Source organism: Tetranychus urticae, chromosome 1 (assembly GCF_039701765.1).
Source record: "Tetranychus urticae isolate SD_2017Ah chromosome 1, NJAU_TeUrti_SD_1.0, whole genome shotgun sequence".
Lineage (NCBI taxonomy): Eukaryota > Metazoa > Arthropoda > Arachnida > Trombidiformes > Tetranychidae > Tetranychus > Tetranychus urticae.
The window spans coordinates 31640503-31660728 of NC_142958.1; the positions used below are offsets into that span (position 1 = coordinate 31640503).

A 20226-nucleotide genomic window follows, 5' to 3' on the forward strand; every position below is an offset into this window, starting at 1 on the left:
TAACAAGTTAATCATATTTTTGTACCTCGTTAATTCAAAAAAAAGTTATCTACTGCTTCTTGATATGATTTTTAGTTTCGTTTATTACAGAAAAATCTTTTGAACTGGAAAATAGATATTATTGACTGCAAAATTTATCAAAAAGTATTTGGTTTCAATAATCAATAGGAACCAAGAAATGTGGAAGTTCAAAACTATCTTTAAGAAAACAATGTTTCATGAAATCAAAGCCTCGACTAATTTTTTCATTTGTAGTTGATAACTGAGGCCAATCTGATGCAATTTCATTGGCATTCCTTGCGACGTAACATTTTATTGATCGTCCATTTCTTTTACAATAATCATCAACGATATCAACAGCTCTTTTAGTGATTTTAGGCCAATTCTCAACATTAAGTAGCACTAAATTTGGTAAAATGTGAACCAATTTCTCGACATGTTCATCTTTTATGCCACGGGGCTTCCTCAACGCAAGATGTTTGAGATTCGGATATTTCATCAACAATCTCTCTATATCATCCCAGTAGATTCGTTCATTGCCAAACTGTAAATATAAAATCAATTAGTTTATATGGATTACTTTTGCATGCAGATAACTCAGCCATGTTGACGAAACATAACCTATTTTAATTTGAAATTTATCTGAAAAAATCTTTATCTTCTAAAGAAGTAATTAACATTGCAAAGTGAATTAATACTTACAAACTGTATCACTAAATCCTGCAAACATTCGTGTTTCATTGTTTCATCAACAAAAAAGCGATTGCATTCCATGGTTATGAAGGCACTCTGTAAATTTGGACATGAATCCATCAACTGGAAACCATGAAAACCATTCTGATCATCGGAATATAGTACAAGTATTTTAAGCTTTTCAAATACTGAAACTCGTAAACCTTTGTTTTTGCCTGCGGATGAACGATAGAATTTTTATAAGCAAACGATTCTTACGAAAATATATTAGATTATTATTACCTTTCTTGTTAATTGAAGTACGCAGTAGTTCAAGATTCGGGAAATCATGAGCATATTTTTTAACATCCTCGACAGAAAAATTTCCAGTGTACAATTGTTTTATATTGGAAGCATTTTGTATTTTGCTTAACTCATCTGAATAGGTGGATGTCATTTCGAGTTTATTACAATATTCTGAAACTGGATAGCCATTTTCATCGATTATTCCTTTCAAAGATTCATGATTTCTGACAAAAGAAACAATCTCACTTCTTTTCATTTTATTTTCCAATCTATATGTGAATTCCAAAATCTGAATGGATAAGAGAGGATAAAAGAATTATGAAAAATGCAGAAAGAAATTTGATTAATAATATAAACTTACTGTTAAATTTGGAAATAATGTGTTCAAACAGGTTACATCGATTGGGTTTCTTCCTCGATAAAAAACACAATCCCAGGGATAACGAAACAAATCAGAATAATCAGAATCGTCCTCGTCGTCATGTTCATAATCATCAGTCTGCCAAGGATCCTCTAAAATTTAAATTTAAGCAATTAATAAATTGATCAAAATGAGAAGCAATGGTGAAACTTGAATCTTACCCAACAAATATTTAGCTTTTTTAGTCCGCTCAGCAATTAAATAGCTCCATCCAACACACACTGTAATGAAATATTTAATTAAAAAATTTAGTACAAGTTTTTCTGATCATTATTCAATTGCCTTCAGAACAAAGACATTACTTGACATCTGTAAAAGATTCAAATACTGCGCCTCAAAATTATTAACAAGATTGAGTGATGTAAAGTTCAGAAGATAGCAAAAGATATTTGAATCAGATGAAACTTTTTCAACAAATTATTATCAATAGCGATCAGAGTCCGAAGCTAATTGACTCATGCGAGACTTCAGCAAATCATCTAACAATAGGTACAGTGTAGTTTAAAAAGTAGCGATTATCGCTGGAGGAATGCAAAATGGTGTGTGTAACTAGAAATCGACTCTTGTAAAATTGAAAATGAAATTAGATTTGAAAGGGTCATTGAAAAACTCTGATTGGAAGTGAAAAAAAGTTGAGTACGATGTCGCGTTCGGTCACAACTAGTGATTGAAAGTTGGAAAATTTTTTGGTGGTGTCTCTCAAACCGACTTTGACATTGTTAAATGTACTCCGGATCAACAATTGCGACAATGTAACGCAAGAACCTGCACCGGTATCCTTTTCAAACTTGGTGTTATGCTAGATATAATTGGAACATATTTTTAATTTTACAGGAGTAGATTTTTCGGCACACACCACTTTCAAAAGAAGCAGACGATCTTCATTTAACACAATAAACATGGTTGGTAATTACCTTTGTAGCAGTTTATTAAATCATCCAGATCATTCACATATTCAAAAATGGCCATCAAACAATCATCAGGAAGTTCGTTGATCAACATTGTAAAACAAAAAGTAAGCAAAAATAAGCCAAACAAGAAGCTTTTCCTAGAATCTGGTGATTTTCGCGAAAAGAGTCAAAGATTTAACTGTGAATCACTTTCATCATTTGATATCGTTTCCTTTAGTTAACATAGATGTCAGCAGTGTAACGTGAATTAAATCTTCTGCTCAGACTTTGAATTTTCATTTTCATCTTTTATTTTGATTTTATAACAATATCTATAATTTATACACAGGCCAGAAACTGATGCGATCAGTTTTGGTTGTGAATTTCAGTACGGAACAGCCAATCCTGACTGAAAAGAGCTTGAAACCACCATCGTCTCAATGAGAAATTCATAATTCAGTTCTTTCTCTACAGATTTTGCTGTAGATCTATCGTTTCATGTACCACTGTTTAACCACCACTGAAAAATTAACTTTGCCTCCAAAATTGAAATTTTTTATCAAGTCGTTTTCATCATTGACAAGCCGTACCATGAAATCTGCCAGATCATCTCATTCACCTTCTCACTTTTCAAATAGACAGAAGAATTTCTGTTTCAATGAATTTGAATTTACTCATTATGTTTGCTGAATCAAGGTATTACTATAGTTTCTGAGATGGATTATCCAAGTATCCAATATGCTTATGCAACAAAGTACAATAAGAAACATTTTTAAAGCGATTCACTGATTGAAATTGTTTATAGCAGAGATCTTTCAACTAATTTAATTTTGAAATATCAATTTAACACTATTTAATATTTAACAGCAAGTAAAATTTCAAGAAAGATTCTTCGAAATGAAGAAAAAGGTTTTGCAAGTTATACCTCTATACCTCAAAAAAGTTATCTGTTGCTTGTCAAATTGATCTTTAGTTTTATTAAATAGAAATATCTTTTAAACGGAAAATAGATAATATTGAATAAGAAATACATGAATATTAAAAAGTATGTGGTTTTCAATAATCAATAGGAATCAAGAAATGTGGAAGTAAAAAATTATCTTTGAGAAAGCAATGTTTCATGAAATCAAAACCTCGACTAATTTTTTCAATTTTAGTGCTGAAGCCAATCTGAGGAAAGTTTGATTTCATTTCACTGTAATCCTCTTCCTCGCAATAATTCATTCGGCCATCTTGTGTGTCTTCCTCGCATTCATTAACCTCGAATAGTTCTAAATTGGGTAAAATGGAAAGCAATTTTTCGCTATATTCATCTTTTAAGCGAAGATTCCTCAATGCAAGATGTTTGAGATTCGGATATTTCATCAACAATCTTTCTAAATCCCTCCAATTGATTCGTTTATTTTTAGACTGTGAATAAAAAATAAATTAGTTCATCTTGATAAATTTTGAATGCAGATAACCCAGTTGACGGAACATAACCTTGTCAATTTTAATTTGAAATGTATCTGAATAAATCTTTATATTCTGAAAGTAATTAACATTTCAAATCAAATAAATACTTACAAAATCTATAACTAAATCTTTCAAACATTCGTGTTTTACTGTTTCATCAACAAAGAATTGATTCGAATCCAGGCTAATGTAGGCACTCTGTAAATTTGGACATGAATCCATGAAATGGAAACCATAAAAAATGTTTTCGTTGTTACAAGTAAATTTTGAAAATAGAACAAGTATTTTAAGCTTTTCAAATACGGGGAATCCTAACATATCGCAATTGCCTGTGGATGAACGATAAAATTTTTATTAGCAATTATTTCTCACGTAAATATATTAGATAATTACCTTCCGTCCTAAAAGACGTTCTTAGTAGTTCAAGATTTGGAAAATCAAATGCATATTTTGTAACATCTTCGAGAGATTTATTTCCAGTGTGCAATTGTTTTATATTGGCACAATTTGGTATTTTGCTGGACTCAACTGGATAGCAGGATAGCATTTCGAGTTTATCACAATATTCTGAAAGTGGATCCAAACATCCATCGATTATCCCTTTCAAAGATTTATGATTTATGACAAATGAAACAATATCAGCGTTTTTTACTTCATTTTCGATGTTATCTATAAATTGAAAAACCTAAGTGGGTAACAAAAAAATAATGAGAAATGTAGAAAGAAACTTGATTAATATTAATAATATAAACTTACTATCAAATTTGGAAATAATGTGTTCAGACAGGTTGCATCAATCGAATCTTCCCCTTGATAATAAACACAATCAATTGGATAATGATACGGATGAAATTCAGGTTCGTCTTCGCTGTGATCATAATCAGGTGGTTGTTGAGGATCCTCTGAAATTATAAATTTAAGTGATTAATAAGTTAAATTGATTACAATGAGAAAAATCATTGATGAAACTTGAATCTTACCCAATAAATATTTAACTTTTCTAGTTCGCTTAGCAATTAAATAGCTCCACTTAACACAAACTGTAATGAAATTTTATAAATTAAAAATTTAGTGTTCGTTTGCTCAATAAATATCAAACTGCCTCCATACATTGCGAACACAACAAGACTTGAAATCTGTAAAATATTCAAATACTGCGCCTCAAAAGGCAGAAGATTGGGTGATGTAAAGTTCACAAGATAGCAAAAGATATTTGATTCTGAGGAAACTTTTTAAATTAATTATTATTATTAATACAATCAGAAACCGAAGCTAGTTGACTCATGCGAGTTTTTTTCGAATCGGTTCGGCAAATAATCTACTAATAACTGAAGGAATGCAAAAAGGTGTGTGTCACTAGGAATCGACTCTTATAAAATTGAAAATAGACTTAATTTTCGAAAGGGACATTGAAAACTATGATTGCTAGTGAAAGTACGTTGAGTACGATGTCTCGTTCGGTCAAAACTGCGATCTAAAGCTGAAACAATTTTTGATGGTTTGTCACAAACCGACTTTGATTCTGTAAAATGTGCTTTGGACAAACACTTGTTTCGATGTAACGCAAGAAGCACTGACCATATCCTTTTCAAACTTGGCAATTTAACACAAGAACCATGAACGAGTCCTTTTCAAACTTAGTAATATAATGGATAAAATTGAGACATATTTTCAATTTTACGAGAGTAGATTTTCGGGACACACCACTATCAATGGAAGCAGACGATCTTCATTTAGCACAATAAGCATGATTTTTAATTACCTTTGTAGCAGTTTATTAAGTCTTTCAGGTTATAAACATAATCAAAAATGGCGAGTAAACAATCATCGGTAAGTTCGTTAATCAACATTATAAAACAAAAAATAAAGAAGAATTGGTGATTTTCGCGTTAAGAGGCAAGATTCAACTGTGGATCACTTAAATTTTTAAATTCCTTTGACATTGTTTCATTTACTCCACATAGATGTCAGCAGTGTATTGTTAATTTAATTTTCATTCTTAATTTGTTAGATTCTGAATTGATTTGGTATGGATTTATTGGTTTATTCTGATATGCAGAAAAAATGCACGAAAAAACTTATTTTTGTGCATTTGAAAAACGAGTTAAGAGTTAGAAGTTAAATTACATTTGCAATGACGAATCGAACAAGTGTTTCAGGCTCAATAGATCAATTCAAATGTTATGATTAAATGCTGAGATGTTGATAAAGATGTAATTATAAACAGTAATTATAATATTAGAGAATCATTTTCATGGTTCTTGCATGGTTCTCGCATGGTTCTTCTTCGCAATGGAATGAAAAATGTCTGGAGGCATAATTCAGTTCTTTCCTTGACAGAGCTTTGCTGTAGATCTATCGTTTCGCGTACCACTGTTTACGGAGTTGAACAGTTACCTTTGCCTCCAAAATTGAAATTTTACATCAAGTCCTATTCATCATTGACAAGCTAGGCCATGAAATCTGCCAGATAACCTCATTCACCTTCTCACAAATATCAACACTTCAATAATACGCTTCGTTCGCTTAAACCTTTAAATATTATCTTTAATTTCATCAAAAGATGTGAAATAATCTACTAGGCAAGTGGATTTTTCACGACCAATATTACAGAATCACCTCGAAGAAACATCTTATTTATAAATCGATCCTTTGTCACCGGTTTACTTTTTTTCCCTGACTTGGGGTACTCAGTCCAAATTTCTTTCACTTCCTCCATAACCATGTTGAGATGCCGATCAAATGCCTTAACACGACCAAGTAGCTTTTTATTGTTACGACAATTAATCAATACCTGCGTATTGTTCCTTACAGCTTGTGTTAAAATAACCAATGGGCCAGTTTGAAATTCTTCTTCCTCCTTTTTGGCTAATTCCTCGGGTGTCATTTCACTTTTAGGTTTTTGTGATCCCATTTTGTTTGCAAAATATAGAAATTTCAAAAGAAAGTCACTGCTGTAAAATAAATGAACAATAACAAGTATAAGTTTAAGATTAGATTAAATTAATTAATTAAACGTATTTCAATACTTACATTAACAATAAAAAACGCACAATAGGTCAAAAATTGTACCCAAAATTTCAAATTACCAGAAATTGATGATCACACAATGGTCATGAGTTAGTTACTGGTAACCTAGTAACTGGTTTACAGTGAAAAAAATGGCAAAACCGAAGGAAAAGGCAAGAGAATCATATTTACCGGTAAAAACGGTTCTCTTTACTGTTACAAGATGGCGTGAAAATGGTACCAGCGCCACCTTGTGAGGTTAGAGAAGAAAAGAAAGAAAGGCAGAAAAAAACACAGATGAACAGTAACTAAAGCATAACATTGTGTTATGGTTGTAATGATAAACAAGAGTAAGCTTTTTGATTGTTTTTGTTAATAATCTTTAATTTGATTTAATTGTCAGCTCATCATTTCTTTTAATAATCATAAATTATTGTTAAATTTAACGGTTTTATCATTGTGACCCTTTTCCTCGGACATCATTGTGTTGTTTTCATCTCTACATTACATCTTCACCAATGTTCCAACATACAACGGAACCCAATACAAACAATGACTCGAGGAGAAATGATATTAGTGAAATTTTACAACAGATAATTAACATAAGTGACCAAAGTTTGGATGAGGCACAAGCCCGGAAACACACACTCAATTGTCACCGAATGAAATCGGCCCTTTTTCACGTGTTATGTGAGATAAAGGAGAAAACAGGTAAGAAAGGCGCTCAATAGTCTTTTGCAACTTTAGTTGACCTTTACCTAAAAATGTAACAAGAGACTGCACGACGAGGTAAAGGGTGAACAATGAGTTAAGGGCTAACTAAACATCTTGCTGATAGATGGCAATGAACAAAAAGAAAGGCAAAGAAAGAGAAAAATTAAAGAGCAAATCTCTCTAATTCAAAGTTAATTTTTTATAATTTTCACATTTCTCTTTTCCTAGCTTCCTTCATTGCCCTCTATCAGCGAGATTTTAAGTTAGCCCTTATCTCATTTTTCACCCCTTACCTTGTCGTGATATCTCTGGCTCCTCTTTGGTTGCCACATTCATCCACTAATTCGTCTCTTTGATTCCATCAATTATCCATGAATAAAAAATACATAATTATTAATGCAAACAAAACCGAAATTATGAGATCATCTCGAAGTGGATTTAAAGGCAATTTTTGACTCTATTATAAGTTGAATTTACATTGGATTACAATCTTGCAAAACAGATTGATATCAGAGTTTAGACTCATGAGAAAATCATGAAAGAAGATGCAACATGGCAAAACAGAATTATCGTAGTAAATTCGTTCCTTAAAGGTGATAAATGCTCATCTATGGAAATCAAAATACATTTACTTCAATACATTGTAGAGTCTTTTACTTTCCAAGTTTAACTGAAGTATTTCGGAATAGTTTCGCCAGTTCGATGTCTTTTTTGAACTGGATTTTCAAATAGCGTGGTTACATGGATTGATTGATAAGTAACTTGGTCGTAGTAAATGGAAAAGATCAGTTCTATAGTTGTTAGAAACGTAATTAGGTTTGTTTGATAATCTTAATGCAAGAGATCAGTCAAGTTGATTGGTTTAGGCAAAGTATGGTCAAGTTGGTTATGTCACTGCTTAAGGTCTAGTTAGGTCTATCATTTTTAAGTTAGCCCTTATCTCATTTTTCACCTCTTACCTCGCTATCTCTTGCTCCTTTTGCCTTTGCCTTTATTCAATTGGTATGATAAAGTTGAAAAAAAGGTGTGATGATTGTCCTAATCATATGGTTGTGGAACCACGAGATGTTTAGCCATCAAGTCATCATTATTATTACCATTTGTAAATGTAATGGCACATCCACACTTATTTAAACCTTATTATACACTCACGCAAATATAAACATACACCAACACGCACATTCACGCTCACACAAATAGTCACAAACACACCTATTTGTTTCTCTTCATCTTGAGCTTCCTTTTGTTTTTTTTTCTTCTGTCTTTCGTTTTTCTCTTAGTTTTGTTGGCCTCTTGTCGCTTTCCAATTGGAAAGTTGATTATTCAATGAAAACGGAAAAATCTGTGAACAAATTTTCTACTCCTCTTTACCTTATTAAACTTTCTTTAACTATTTATTTTCTCATCAAAATCAATCCAAGACCACTCTTTATTGATGGTGCATAACATGATTACCAAGGTTGATATAACAATATTGTTTCCCTTTTTTTGTGTAACCCTCGATGTAATGAGCAACAGTTATCATGTGTAATTATGTAATTTTCAAATTATTACAACGATGTCTTGTTGTTGTCGCTGTTGTCAGTTCAACTCTTGAATGTTACTTGACAAAATTGGTGATTACTTTCTTGGTAATAACATTTACCTTAGGTTGCTACATTGAATTACTTCAACTGTTTTCCCGGTTCACAGGTTAAACTTTACAGTCTAACTCTATTGCCTTGTCTCTCTGTTGAACTTGCATTATTAGGTCATTTTGTCCTTCTGTTATGCCAACAAACTGATAATACTTTTACCATTCACGTTGACTCATGCTGACTATTAATGTTTCAAGTTGCTTTTATCACAATAAAATTTCCACTCAAGTGTTGAATGATGAACAAGTAAAGAAACATGTCAAAAATGGCCTACTCTCACAATTTTATCAAACTAATTTTTTCCAGTGCAAATTGTGTGTTGAATCCAAAAAGATTCATTTTTTACTGGTCACTGGTTATGGACTTTACTAGAAAGGTGCTTATTAATCATATAAATGCCTCTAAGATGAGTAGGTTGTTCAACATTTATGCAAAGTAAAAAAACATCTATTTTGATTATAAATACTGGTTACAATAACATGGTTATCCATGATGATTTCACCAACTTAAGATATGATAACTTATGATAAGATGTGTTGATATAGTTACCACTTGTTATAAAGTACTCTAAATAGGACTAACGATGTGTTTGTTTTACGGATGAGAACTGAATATAAGACAAATTAGTGAAGAGTGTTTCTGTTTTTCTCATTATACTTCCCTTTAAAACCTGAGAAACACCAGTTTTTGCTAAAAAAGTCGGCATATGGCGATTTGGTTTGGTCCAACTTAGCCAATCTTTTAAGCTTTTAAGAAATAATCTCTTAAGGTTACAATTTGAAAGTAAAAATTAGAGAGCTGAAATTTATCATCCGTCGATATAAATTGTGGGTACACATCAATGATCCAACATTTTTGATTCAGTTTATCGACAGTTCTCTTGATTTTGAGTCATTAGCCTCATAACTTTGAGTCTCAATATTTCGAGAATGATACCTACACTCATCGTTCTTTCAATCAATCATTAAATTTTATTACGGTCTATGACTATGGAAAAAGTTTGATCAAGTTCTGAGAGTAGGCCATTTTCCGTATTCTTTCATCCTTTACCTCCTGTGTTTTCTGTTTCCTTCAAAATCAGACGAAAAATCATCAATTGATTATCAAAATTAGTGTTGAAGAAAAGTTTGCTTTTTAATGCAAACACACAAACTATAAATAACCCAGAACTCGAATTTTTCAAGTTGATTTTTTAAAAAAATTCTTGAGATTCAAAATGAAAACAATAAGTTTTCAAAAAATGATATTTTCCACTGAAGTTGTTGCAATCTTGAATACAGTTGAACCAATTGGATTCGAATTGAATTGTATCAGAACGAACCTTCAGTTTATTCAATGGAAAATGCTGACAAATAAAAAATTGATTTAATGATCGAAAAACTTTTCTCTTATTTAGAGCACTAAAATTGAGGTCTTTTTGTTGCGATTATTGACACCTTTGCAGTTTCTGTTTTTTCTTCTGGTCAACATTTCCTTCTTTCCAATCATGATTAATTCAATGTGATAAGAGAGTCAGATGGAGATTGGAAAAGCTGTAAAAAAAGAGAAAGAACTTTTAGTTTATGATGATGATAGAGAGATGAGTGTAGATGAAAAGGAGAAAGTGAAAGAAAGAAAAGAAAGGCAAAAAATGGATGTTATGATAGATTGATCTGTAATTTTGTTTACATAGTAACATATGTATTATTGGTACCTGGACAAAGATGATTGATGCTACTTTTACTGATGCTTGTTACAGTTCATGTTGAGAGTTTCTTGTTGAGCCTGTGTTCAGTGTTGCTCAAAATTTCATGTTATATCAATTTCACTTGCCTGTGTGTGTAAGCCTCTTCATCTCCTTCACCAACTCATGTTTTGTTTTTAATTTACTTGTAACTAGTAATATTAGTCCTTAAAATGTAACTGCAAACTTGAGGAAACAAACAAACAAATAAAACAATATTAAACACATGTTTTTTTTCATCAAAAAAAACATCATTTACTGTAAAGAAAAGGCAAGTTTCATCTTCAATGAACTAATGAAGTTGATAGGAAACTATTGATCTTTTTAGCGATAAACATTGAACACCATGATTGACAAAAATAGCCTCATCTTTAACTTTCTCATTTCTTCTTGTTTCATCCCTTTCTCATCATCACCTCAAGTCTTTCTAGTATTAAATGTTTCTTGGATGAAAAAGGATGAGGATAGAGTGAAAGGATAAAGAAGCAACTTCTGTCTCCATCAACTTTATCATCCATGGGATTTATCCGTTTGCACATGAATCTATCTTGTTGCCAAAATATTATCATCAAAATGGCCTACCAGTTTAGTCTATCCTCTTTTTATGTTCATCCAGCCATTATTATCCTCTTTCTTTCTCATGTTCCCTTGAATATAATCTGAGTATTTCCCTGTTCTCCTCGGTCCTCATCATTCCTCTCAGACACATTGTTTTATATCACCCACGACAACAATGATTGCCTGTGCAAATAATGTTTTTTTAATCTCACTTTTCTTCTCTTCATTATCTTCATCTTTTACTTTCCTTAAAAAAAAAGTTTTAAAATTAATTACCGCTTCAAGGTAATTTGCATATTGAAAGAATCTTGTAAATTCTTTACAAAACTCCATTCATCAATTAAACTCTTTCCCTGTGTGTCTCATGAACATTCAAATATTATTATCCAATGAATATGTATTTCATTGGGATGAATATAAAGTATAATAGATTAATCAGTAACAACTTATTTAGAAGCATTCATTCCCTAAAAACTGGAGGAAAGTAAACAGTTAAAATGTGTCAACGTGAAAAAATTTCAAGTCAATGATGAAAATATTCATAATGTTGTGCTTTTTATTCTCAAACTGTAATCAGTTTTTCATGCTAATGCAAAGGGAGAGAGAAACGCAAAAAAAGAGGGAAAAAGCTTTTTTAAAGTAAAAGGAAAAAACAAAACAAGTAATAAAAAATCAGTAACAGTATATTGAGTTTCATTGTTAATAATTATCAAATGTTATTATTATTTAACAAGGATTGTGCATTTGTCTCCTTGAGTCTGTTTTTTTTTGCTTGCTTAGCTTTTCATTGTTCAAAAGGCAAAAATTAACAACACTGATGATGATGATGATGATGATGAGAATGAGGATAAAAAATATAATGAAAGGTTATTTGACTCTGTTGCTATTCAAGAGAAGGAAAAGTAAAAAAGATTGAGTTGGTGATGATGGTGATGATAGTGATATTAAGATGAATGTCTTCACAATGAGAAGTTATATGGTGAAGTGAGAGAGAGCAAGAAGTGGGTGAGTAAATGATGAAGCAGAGATTGAGTAAAAGATGAGAAGATGAGAGAAGATGAAATGGAGGACAATTCTGAAAGAAACAATTGTCTCGAAATGAGGAAGGAAAAAAAATGTATAATAAAGATGCAGTCTCAAGACGTGATTCTTGACTCTTTTGCTTCTCCTTTGCCTAGTCTCGCATTACTCTATCGTCATTATCATCAGGATCATCATTGGCTTTTCCTCATCATTGGGCACACTTTCAGTGGTTTTTTCGAGTTTACACTGACAATGACAACACTATTTGTTATAATTTACTTGCAAACAATTTCCCCTTTGAAAGAGTAAAATTTAATTTTTCCTTTTCCTTTTGTCAACCACAATGAGCATTTAATTTGACTTTGAAATCATTGATATTCATCGATATTGATGATCGGTTTACCTGTCAACCTGATCTACTATTTGGAAAGTGTCAAAGTGTTTAAAGTCAAAGAGTTGAATGAGAATCATTAATTTTGAATTATTATTGATTTGAAAGGCAACATTGACTTTGATTGTTGGTGAGACATTTATTATTTGCTTGTGTGTTCATTAAAATGTTAAATTGCTATTTTCAACACTTGATGTTCAATGGTTTGATACATTGTCATTTGATAACTTGAAATGCGGTTACATTTTGTCTATTACTTTCAGTTGGTTATAAAGTTTCAAATTTTGCTTGGATCATTTTGATGAAATTTCATGAAAGTAGAGAAAAAAGTTGCTAATTTAATTCCAAGTTGGTAATAATCTTTAAACTTTCTTTTTTTTCTCTCTCTTCATTCTTGTTCTCATCTTTCCTCTGATCATCATGAAAACACATTCTCTTTCATTTTACTTTCTTCTTTCCTTTATGATTGTTTTTGTGAAAGGTCGACTGAATAAGGATGCTTAATCCAGTGTTTGTGTTGCTTGAAATGAGCCAGTTATATGGCAAATGAGGTGTGTAATTTTTGTAAAATGATAGTTTACTCTACACTTTTTATCTTCCTTTTTCATCATTCTTCTTCTTCTTCATCCATTACATTTTTTGTTCATTTCTCTTGTTTTTTCTACTTTTCTTTCCGATTCTCTTGTTAAATTTAATCCAGTTTTGTATTTAATCAACATAATAAAACCGGAGAAACAAAAGTCTAACAAAAGCCTATCAAGTTTATTGTAAAGACGTGAGACGAAGGTGATGATGATAATGATAATTGTGAATGAAAATGATGTGACCTGTGGGTATTGAGTATCCTCTTTTTACTCTCATTTTGTGTTACTCTTTTCTTTGGTCACTTGAACTCCTGAAAACTGAGATAGTTACCCTAAGTGACCTTAATATTGAAAAGTTTTTTTCTTGATTTACCTTTGAGAATTGGAAGAAGAAGAAAAAAAAAGATGAAAAAGAATCTCTCAGGTTTGATTTACTTTTATTTCTCGTCCTCATCTTTATCCACCAGTTCAGTGAAGCACATAAGATGAACAATTTTTGTTGAAACTCGTCTTTAATGTAATCATATTAAAGTTGAATTAAAAGTCGTCGTAAGTTGATCAATAAAAAAAAGAGTTTAAAACCAATGGCAATGAAAAATGAATGTAAAGATTGACAAGTAACCCTTTGCTTATTTTTCCTCATGTTTCCCTCTTCTTCTTTACTTTCATTGTTGATTGTGCGATATAAATATTTATGTGAATAATTTTAATCTAAAAAGAGGAAAGCAAACTACTTTTTCGCCTTACAACACGCAACAATATCCTGAATCACTGTAATCATAATCATTATCCAAACCCTTTGAGATTTTGTATGCAACAAGAAAAAAAAGAGAGTCAAGTAAAAAAAGCAAGGCAATAATGTCAATGGAGAGAGTTGTTGCTCTGAAGAAAACCATTTTTGTGGTTATGAATTTAGATTGAGTCGTGTCATCTTTCTCTTCATCTCATCTTCCAACTCGTTCTGTGTCTCTCTACAGAGCCCTCTCCCTTTTCTTGCGCATTTTTATCTCCTCCCATGCACCAGAAACTTTTTACCCACTCTGTATGTAGGCTTATAATTTATATATATTTATTTATTTGTCTATAGAGGCAAAAGACGGAGGAGTTGAGGTTTTAAGCATGATGAAGATGAGGAAAAAGAGGGAACAAGATAATATAAAGAATTGAATGAAAGGGAATGTGTCCATGGGAATAAGCCAGGATTGACGGAGAAAAAAGATGGGCAAGAAATGGATTTATATTAAACTTTATCTCGCTCCTCTTCATGGTGAACAAGAAGAAGAAGGAGAAGCGAAGAAAAAAAAAGATGCTGGATCAATCTGAGGAAAGTGGATGAGATTCATTTAAAGGACAATCTCACAGGGTTTCAATATCATTTCATTGAATAAACATGTTTCTCTCCCTTTTGTTCCTTTCTCTCCATGTTGACTTATTCTCTTAAATTAACTTTCTCTTTGCATCTTTTCATCCTCATCTTCATCCTTTCCTTTCCTTTTCCATTGGCGTTTCACTGTAACAATTTCCAACATTGTTACTCAAGTGACTTTTCATCTTTCCTTTTAGGTAATCTTTTGATACAGTTGAGTGTTTTTAATACCTTTTTGTTAAATGAATGAAAATTTTGTTTCTAAAAACTAAGAAAGTAACAGGAAAAAACAAAAGTAGAAAACTGTTCAACTTTTAAGTTGCTTTTGGTTACCAAACAAATATTAGCTTTGTTAGACCAAACTCAGTTAGGAATTAAAGGGAAGCCAAAAGAAGTACAATAAAATGTGGAATATTTGATCATTAAAAAGTTTGCCTTTTGTAACTTATCCTTCACACTATTATTTTCATCCCTTTTCATCTTCCTCCTTCTCCTCCTCCTCATCATCTTTCCTTTTATTTTTGTGTGGTCAAATGAAAATTTTTCTGTCCTCTCCAAATTTATCTTTTCTCCTCACTTGCTTTTCATCCGCTCCTTTTAAAAGGCAAACTGATCACGATGAATGAGTAACATTTTTCCTCTTCTTTCCTCTCGAAGCCTTTTTTTTTGGTGAACGAGTTAATCTTATATTGATTTGAGCAAATTGCAATTTCAAGTTGCCAACAAAACTAAAAGGATGAGCAAAGCTAACATGTTGGTCTTTTGATAACATTGAAACTCTGTAAATGATATTGCAAGAAACAAAAGACACAAAACATCAGTAAAATGCTCTTGAAAGGTTTACTTTTTCCTGTTCTAAAAGGTTTTCCAGTTTCTCTTGTTGTTGTTGTTGCTAACCGTGACCAGGAATCGATTTTTAATTTAATTAATTAGCTTCATCAACCATTGAAAAAGTTTAATTATCATGATGGATTCAATCGCTTTCAACTTTTTCATTTTATTTACATTTGATGAGCAACTTTAACTGAACACCATTAAACTTGAAACAAGAAGAAAACAAAAAACAGCAAAACAATTGGTTCCATTATCGATGCTCAATTGATTCCAATTGATTTAAAATTGATATTCAATTGAAATCTAATTTGGAAAACTCTCAACTCTTGCATTTGTTGCCATTAAACTTGAAACATTTTTCACAAACACAATTGATCATTTGATTATCATCTAATCGTAAATATTTTGAACACTTTTGTTCTTGCAGTTGATAAATTTCGAAGGTTCACAATTTTTCAGAAGAAACTTTCTTCATCTGATGCTATCTGAATGATTCCTTGAACCTGCTTTTGTTACAGAAGTATGCTTTTATGAGATGCTCAAAGTGTTTCTCCTATTTGTTTACAATCTTTTGAATGCCATTTTATTATCATCATTTCACTTCTCCATCTTTGCGTAGATTAAGTGAGACTCTCAATTGATATTAAACGAGAAGGAAAAAAGAGGCAAAAAAACCTTCTATTGACATACATTTAGAAGGCAGAAGAAGAAGAAGAAAAACGTAAGAAGTAATAATGGTGATGGCGATGATGATTATGTTGATTATGATGATGATGACAGTAACATTGACTGTAATGTTGCCCGTTTAAGTCAAACAACTCAAACAAGAGGAAAACTGATGATGATGGTGAAGATGATGATATTTTTTTTTGTTATCCACAGAGATATGCTTTTAAAGATACTTAAAGAATCATTTTGTAGCCTTAATATTTCCATTCATGCTCAGTTGTTGTCGATAACCTTTACTTTTCCATCATTTTTACCTCTTCATCTTTTCCTCGTTTAAAGTCATTCTCTTTGAATTACATGAGAATAACAATTTTCTCCTCATTTCTCAATGTAAATTAGACTTTAATAGAAACATAGTTTACATGGAGAAAAAAATTGAAATTCAATCAACAGATCAATCAGATTGTGTTGTTCAATCGGTCAACACAAATCACCTTTTTTCACCTTTACCACTCATTCATCATTTCAATTGTTGATCGACATTGAAACCTTGTAAGCATAATGAAGCATAAAATGACATTTTATTTCCAAATTTCATGTCATCATTAAAACGTTTCATGGAGAAGAAAAAAAAGTTCAACAATGAAAAGTTAATCTTTTAATATGAAAACAATTTTATTTTCCTTTTACATTTCAACTCTTTTTCAACTCAAACAAAACGATTATCTTAATTTAAAATGATATTATAAGCATAAGAAGATAACAATATGAAAATTGATTCTTGTAAAGGGAAAGAGGAGAAGAAGAAAAAAAAAGTTGTAATTCCATTTAAAGAAATGTTGAAAAAAGCATATTCAGGGTAAAAAGAAAAGAGTTGAACAAAAATATTACTTGTAAAGATGAACACAAGAAAAGGGTAAAGATTTTGCATTATTTAGATGATTGTTTTTTTTCCTCAAAATGTAACTGAATAACAAACAAATTGGATTTAAAAGTTGATGTTATTTTAAAGTGAGAAATACTCATCTTTATTTTCATCTTGTTCATCATCTCTTTAAGCTTATGAATGAGCTTTTCTGCCATTCCATTCATTCATCTATTCTTATCATCTTTCAAACTATTTCTTGCTTACTTCAAGTATCATCACCATCGCAAGACCGAAACCTACAGAAGAAGAAGAAGAAAAAAATGAACATGAAAAGTCTACTCGTAATGATGATTACTATTCGCAAATATCTTCTCAATATAAAATTATGTTATTTTTGGAGTAAAAGGCACAACAGTTAAAGAGAAATAGATTATTTTCTTGTTCACGGAGAAAATTTCCAAACAATTATGGATTCTCTGTAAATACTGAACAAATAGCTAATTCACCGTAACTTGTTATTCCTATTATTGAATTTAGAGGAACCTTGCTTTTCTGCAAAATAGAAAAGTTCACCTTCGAAAAAACACAAAACTTGATTCCACTCTTTTTTCCCTTCTCATTCTTTCCATTTGTTTCAACATTTTGCAATGTAAAGCAAAATCTGGTTACCTAAGTTTGCCTTTGCAAAGAAGAAGAAAAAAATGATCATTTTCCATTGAACATTTTACAATGATTAGAAAAGGTTGATTCCATTGCTCCCCTATCAGTTTACAAAATCTTGCACAAATGTTAAATTCAACTGAAAAGTAACAGCCGTAAGTTTGCAAACTGAACAGTTTTAGTTGAACGCAAAACCCATATGCATTGACTCCCACATCTTTACAAAGGATGAGGAAAAAACCACAAAAATTGCGTCTCAGTGAATGAGAGAGAGAAAATTATTTTAATGGGAAAAAAATTTTCATACAATTGGTTTCTAATACGATTTCCTGTTTCCTTGCGTTAGGTGTAAACTTTGTGAATCTACTTTTCTGTGGTTTTATTCATTGAAATCCAATAGCAACAGTAAATGTCACCCAACGTTTCCCTTTGCCACCTTAGCTTTTATTTCATTTGTTTTTTTTCCTCTTTTTCCAGCTTCTTTTACCTCAATCAGTTCTCACTCTCTCTTGAGCTAGTTTTTGTTGATTTTTTGGCCAAAAACATACAAACTTTTCCTTCTCTTCTATTTGGAAGCTTTTGCGTGAGTTATGCAAATTTAAACAGGCAAGATATACTTTGAAGGGAAATTGAGGTTGAGAAGGAAAAAAAAGGTCAACTTTGGTCCGGAAGGTTGTGATGATTAGAGTAATGATTAGGAAGATGACCAGAAAGTGTAATGTTGCTCAAAATACTGGTAAAGATGGTGAAAAAATTGCTTTGATTCTGGTCACCATTTATCATTTTTTCTTGTTCTTCTTTTCCCTGGCAACTTTTCCGTTGATCTTAATTAAGAGTCCAATGGTGTTACTAAACAAACGAATACATAAATATTAAGAATAATTGCATTTTCATGTTTCCTTCATTTGAAACATTTATTGTGTTCAATCTCTTCTTCCACTATCGTCATCATTGCTCATTCAGCAATCCTTTTCTTATTTTGTCTCCAACTTCTCACTCTACTTGCTCAGTTGCTTGTTGCATCCAAATGATGACAGTAATAATAATAACAATAAATATTATATTACATCAACAAGAAACCAACGCCCTGTTGTTGATGCTTCACCATCACCACCACCATCATCATTATCATCATTTCTCTCTCATTTTGATTTATGTTTAATTTGATGTGTTATTCACATTTTTTTTCCTCCTTCCGTCTTTGAATCATTTTGGACTCGCACATGAATGTTGTAACGATTCAATGGAACATCATGTTAATATTGCTGATTATGATGATAACTTTTCTTCCTTTCCTCTTTTCTTCCCTTTTTTCCCTTGAAATGTCCATTTTCTATGTTGCACTTTTTTCTTCAACTTTCTCTTTCCTCTGTCCAATAATCTTAATGATATGGACATTTTTGGTCAAACAATGTTATTGCACTTTAATGTGATCATCTCTGAATAAACTAGTTCACTGTAAATGGTCAACAATCAAAGTAAAAACTTGTTCAAACTTGAAACTCTCAATTTTCACCATTTCCTTTTCTGATAATCTAATTTGCATGATAAAAGAGCACAAATCTTTGCTCATCACAGAATCTCTGAGTAACAGTCAATTGAATGTAAAAATGTTAAACAGTAAAAAAGTTACAAAACCAAAATCAAAATTGAATCCATCATGAAAATAACTGATTTTTTGCTTTTTTCAACTTCAACATTCGACGAAAAATCAATGAATTTTTCTCGCTTTCATTAACATCGAAATAGTTTCATCTTTTTTATTGTAACTTTGTTGTTCATCTCTTGTTCATCTTCATCTTTTTTACTCTTTCCTCTGATAATTTGCATCAATGAAGTTGAATCGAGCAAAATGTAACAAAATTTTATTCACAAATTATTATCTAACGTTTTTCCTTCTGCCTTTACACAAAGCGTTAACACTAGAAATTGATTTTTTGCATAAGAATACCTTTGTAGGGAAAATCAAAGATACATTGAATGTCCATAATGATGAGAATCTTTTTCTTCACCATCCTACCAAAAGAAGTAAACACAATTTGATAACTTTTTTTTCCTTTTCACTTCTTTCTCTTCTTCTCATTTCGCTTCTACATTTGTATTATCATACAAAAATGCCGTGATGATGACTACAAAAGACTTTTTCTTCTCTTTCCATTTCCCTTTTCTCCTAGACTTTGTCATCTCTTGATTGACAGAACAGTTTTGTTTGCTTGACTTTTTTTGTTCACACTCAAAGTCAACTTTTGCAAGTTATTAAAATGTATCCAACCTGTTTGAACTCTAATTGTTGGACAATCAAAATGACTTGTCCGTTCAAATGGTCAAATGAAGCCAATTGCTTCTTTAATAATCAATGCAAAAGTAACTGTCAATGAAAAGCCTTTTATCAATCCTTCCACGTTTCCATTTTTAGCTAAAAATTTGCAAATTTCTTCCTTTTTCG

General features: G+C 31.3%; 3 protein-coding genes across 4 annotated transcripts in view; 1 reads left to right on the plus strand and 2 right to left on the minus strand.

Moving 5' to 3' along the window:
• Positions 1-34: 34 nt before the first annotated feature.
• LOC107361805 (uncharacterized) lies at positions 35-2532 on the minus strand. The gene is made up of 6 exons (XM_015928720.3): positions 2314-2532; positions 1561-1620; positions 1340-1491; positions 976-1267; positions 703-908; positions 35-544 (listed from the first exon to the last, which is right to left on the minus strand). The coding sequence occupies exons 1-6, from the start codon at positions 2399-2401 to the stop codon at positions 155-157; spliced, it is 1188 nt and encodes a 395-aa protein (XP_015784206.2). The 5' UTR covers positions 2402-2532; the 3' UTR covers positions 35-154.
• A 595-nt stretch (positions 2533-3127) lies between these two features.
• LOC107361813 (uncharacterized) lies at positions 3128-6863 on the minus strand. 2 transcript variants are annotated; one of them, XM_025160829.2, is made up of 7 exons: positions 6778-6863; positions 5507-6695; positions 4725-4784; positions 4501-4646; positions 4138-4429; positions 3856-4073; positions 3128-3699 (listed from the first exon to the last, which is right to left on the minus strand). In XM_025160829.2, the coding sequence occupies exons 2-7, from the start codon at positions 5592-5594 to the stop codon at positions 3346-3348; spliced, it is 1158 nt and encodes a 385-aa protein (XP_025016597.2). In that variant the 5' UTR covers positions 5595-6695; positions 6778-6863; the 3' UTR covers positions 3128-3345. The 2 variants fall into 2 exon arrangements, with proteins under 2 accessions (XP_025016597.2, XP_089122078.1); XM_089265952.1 differs by having other exon boundaries at positions 5507-6698.
• Positions 6864-7056: 193 nt separating this feature from the next.
• The window catches only part of exd (PBX homeobox extradenticle), a 52583-nt gene continuing 39413 nt past the window's right edge, over positions 7057-20226 (plus strand). Inside the window, exon 1 of the mRNA XM_015928736.3 lies at positions 7057-7464. Coding sequence (XP_015784222.1) covers positions 7272-7464 — 193 coding nt within the window. The 5' untranslated portion in view covers positions 7057-7271. The remainder of the gene's footprint in view (positions 7465-20226) is intronic.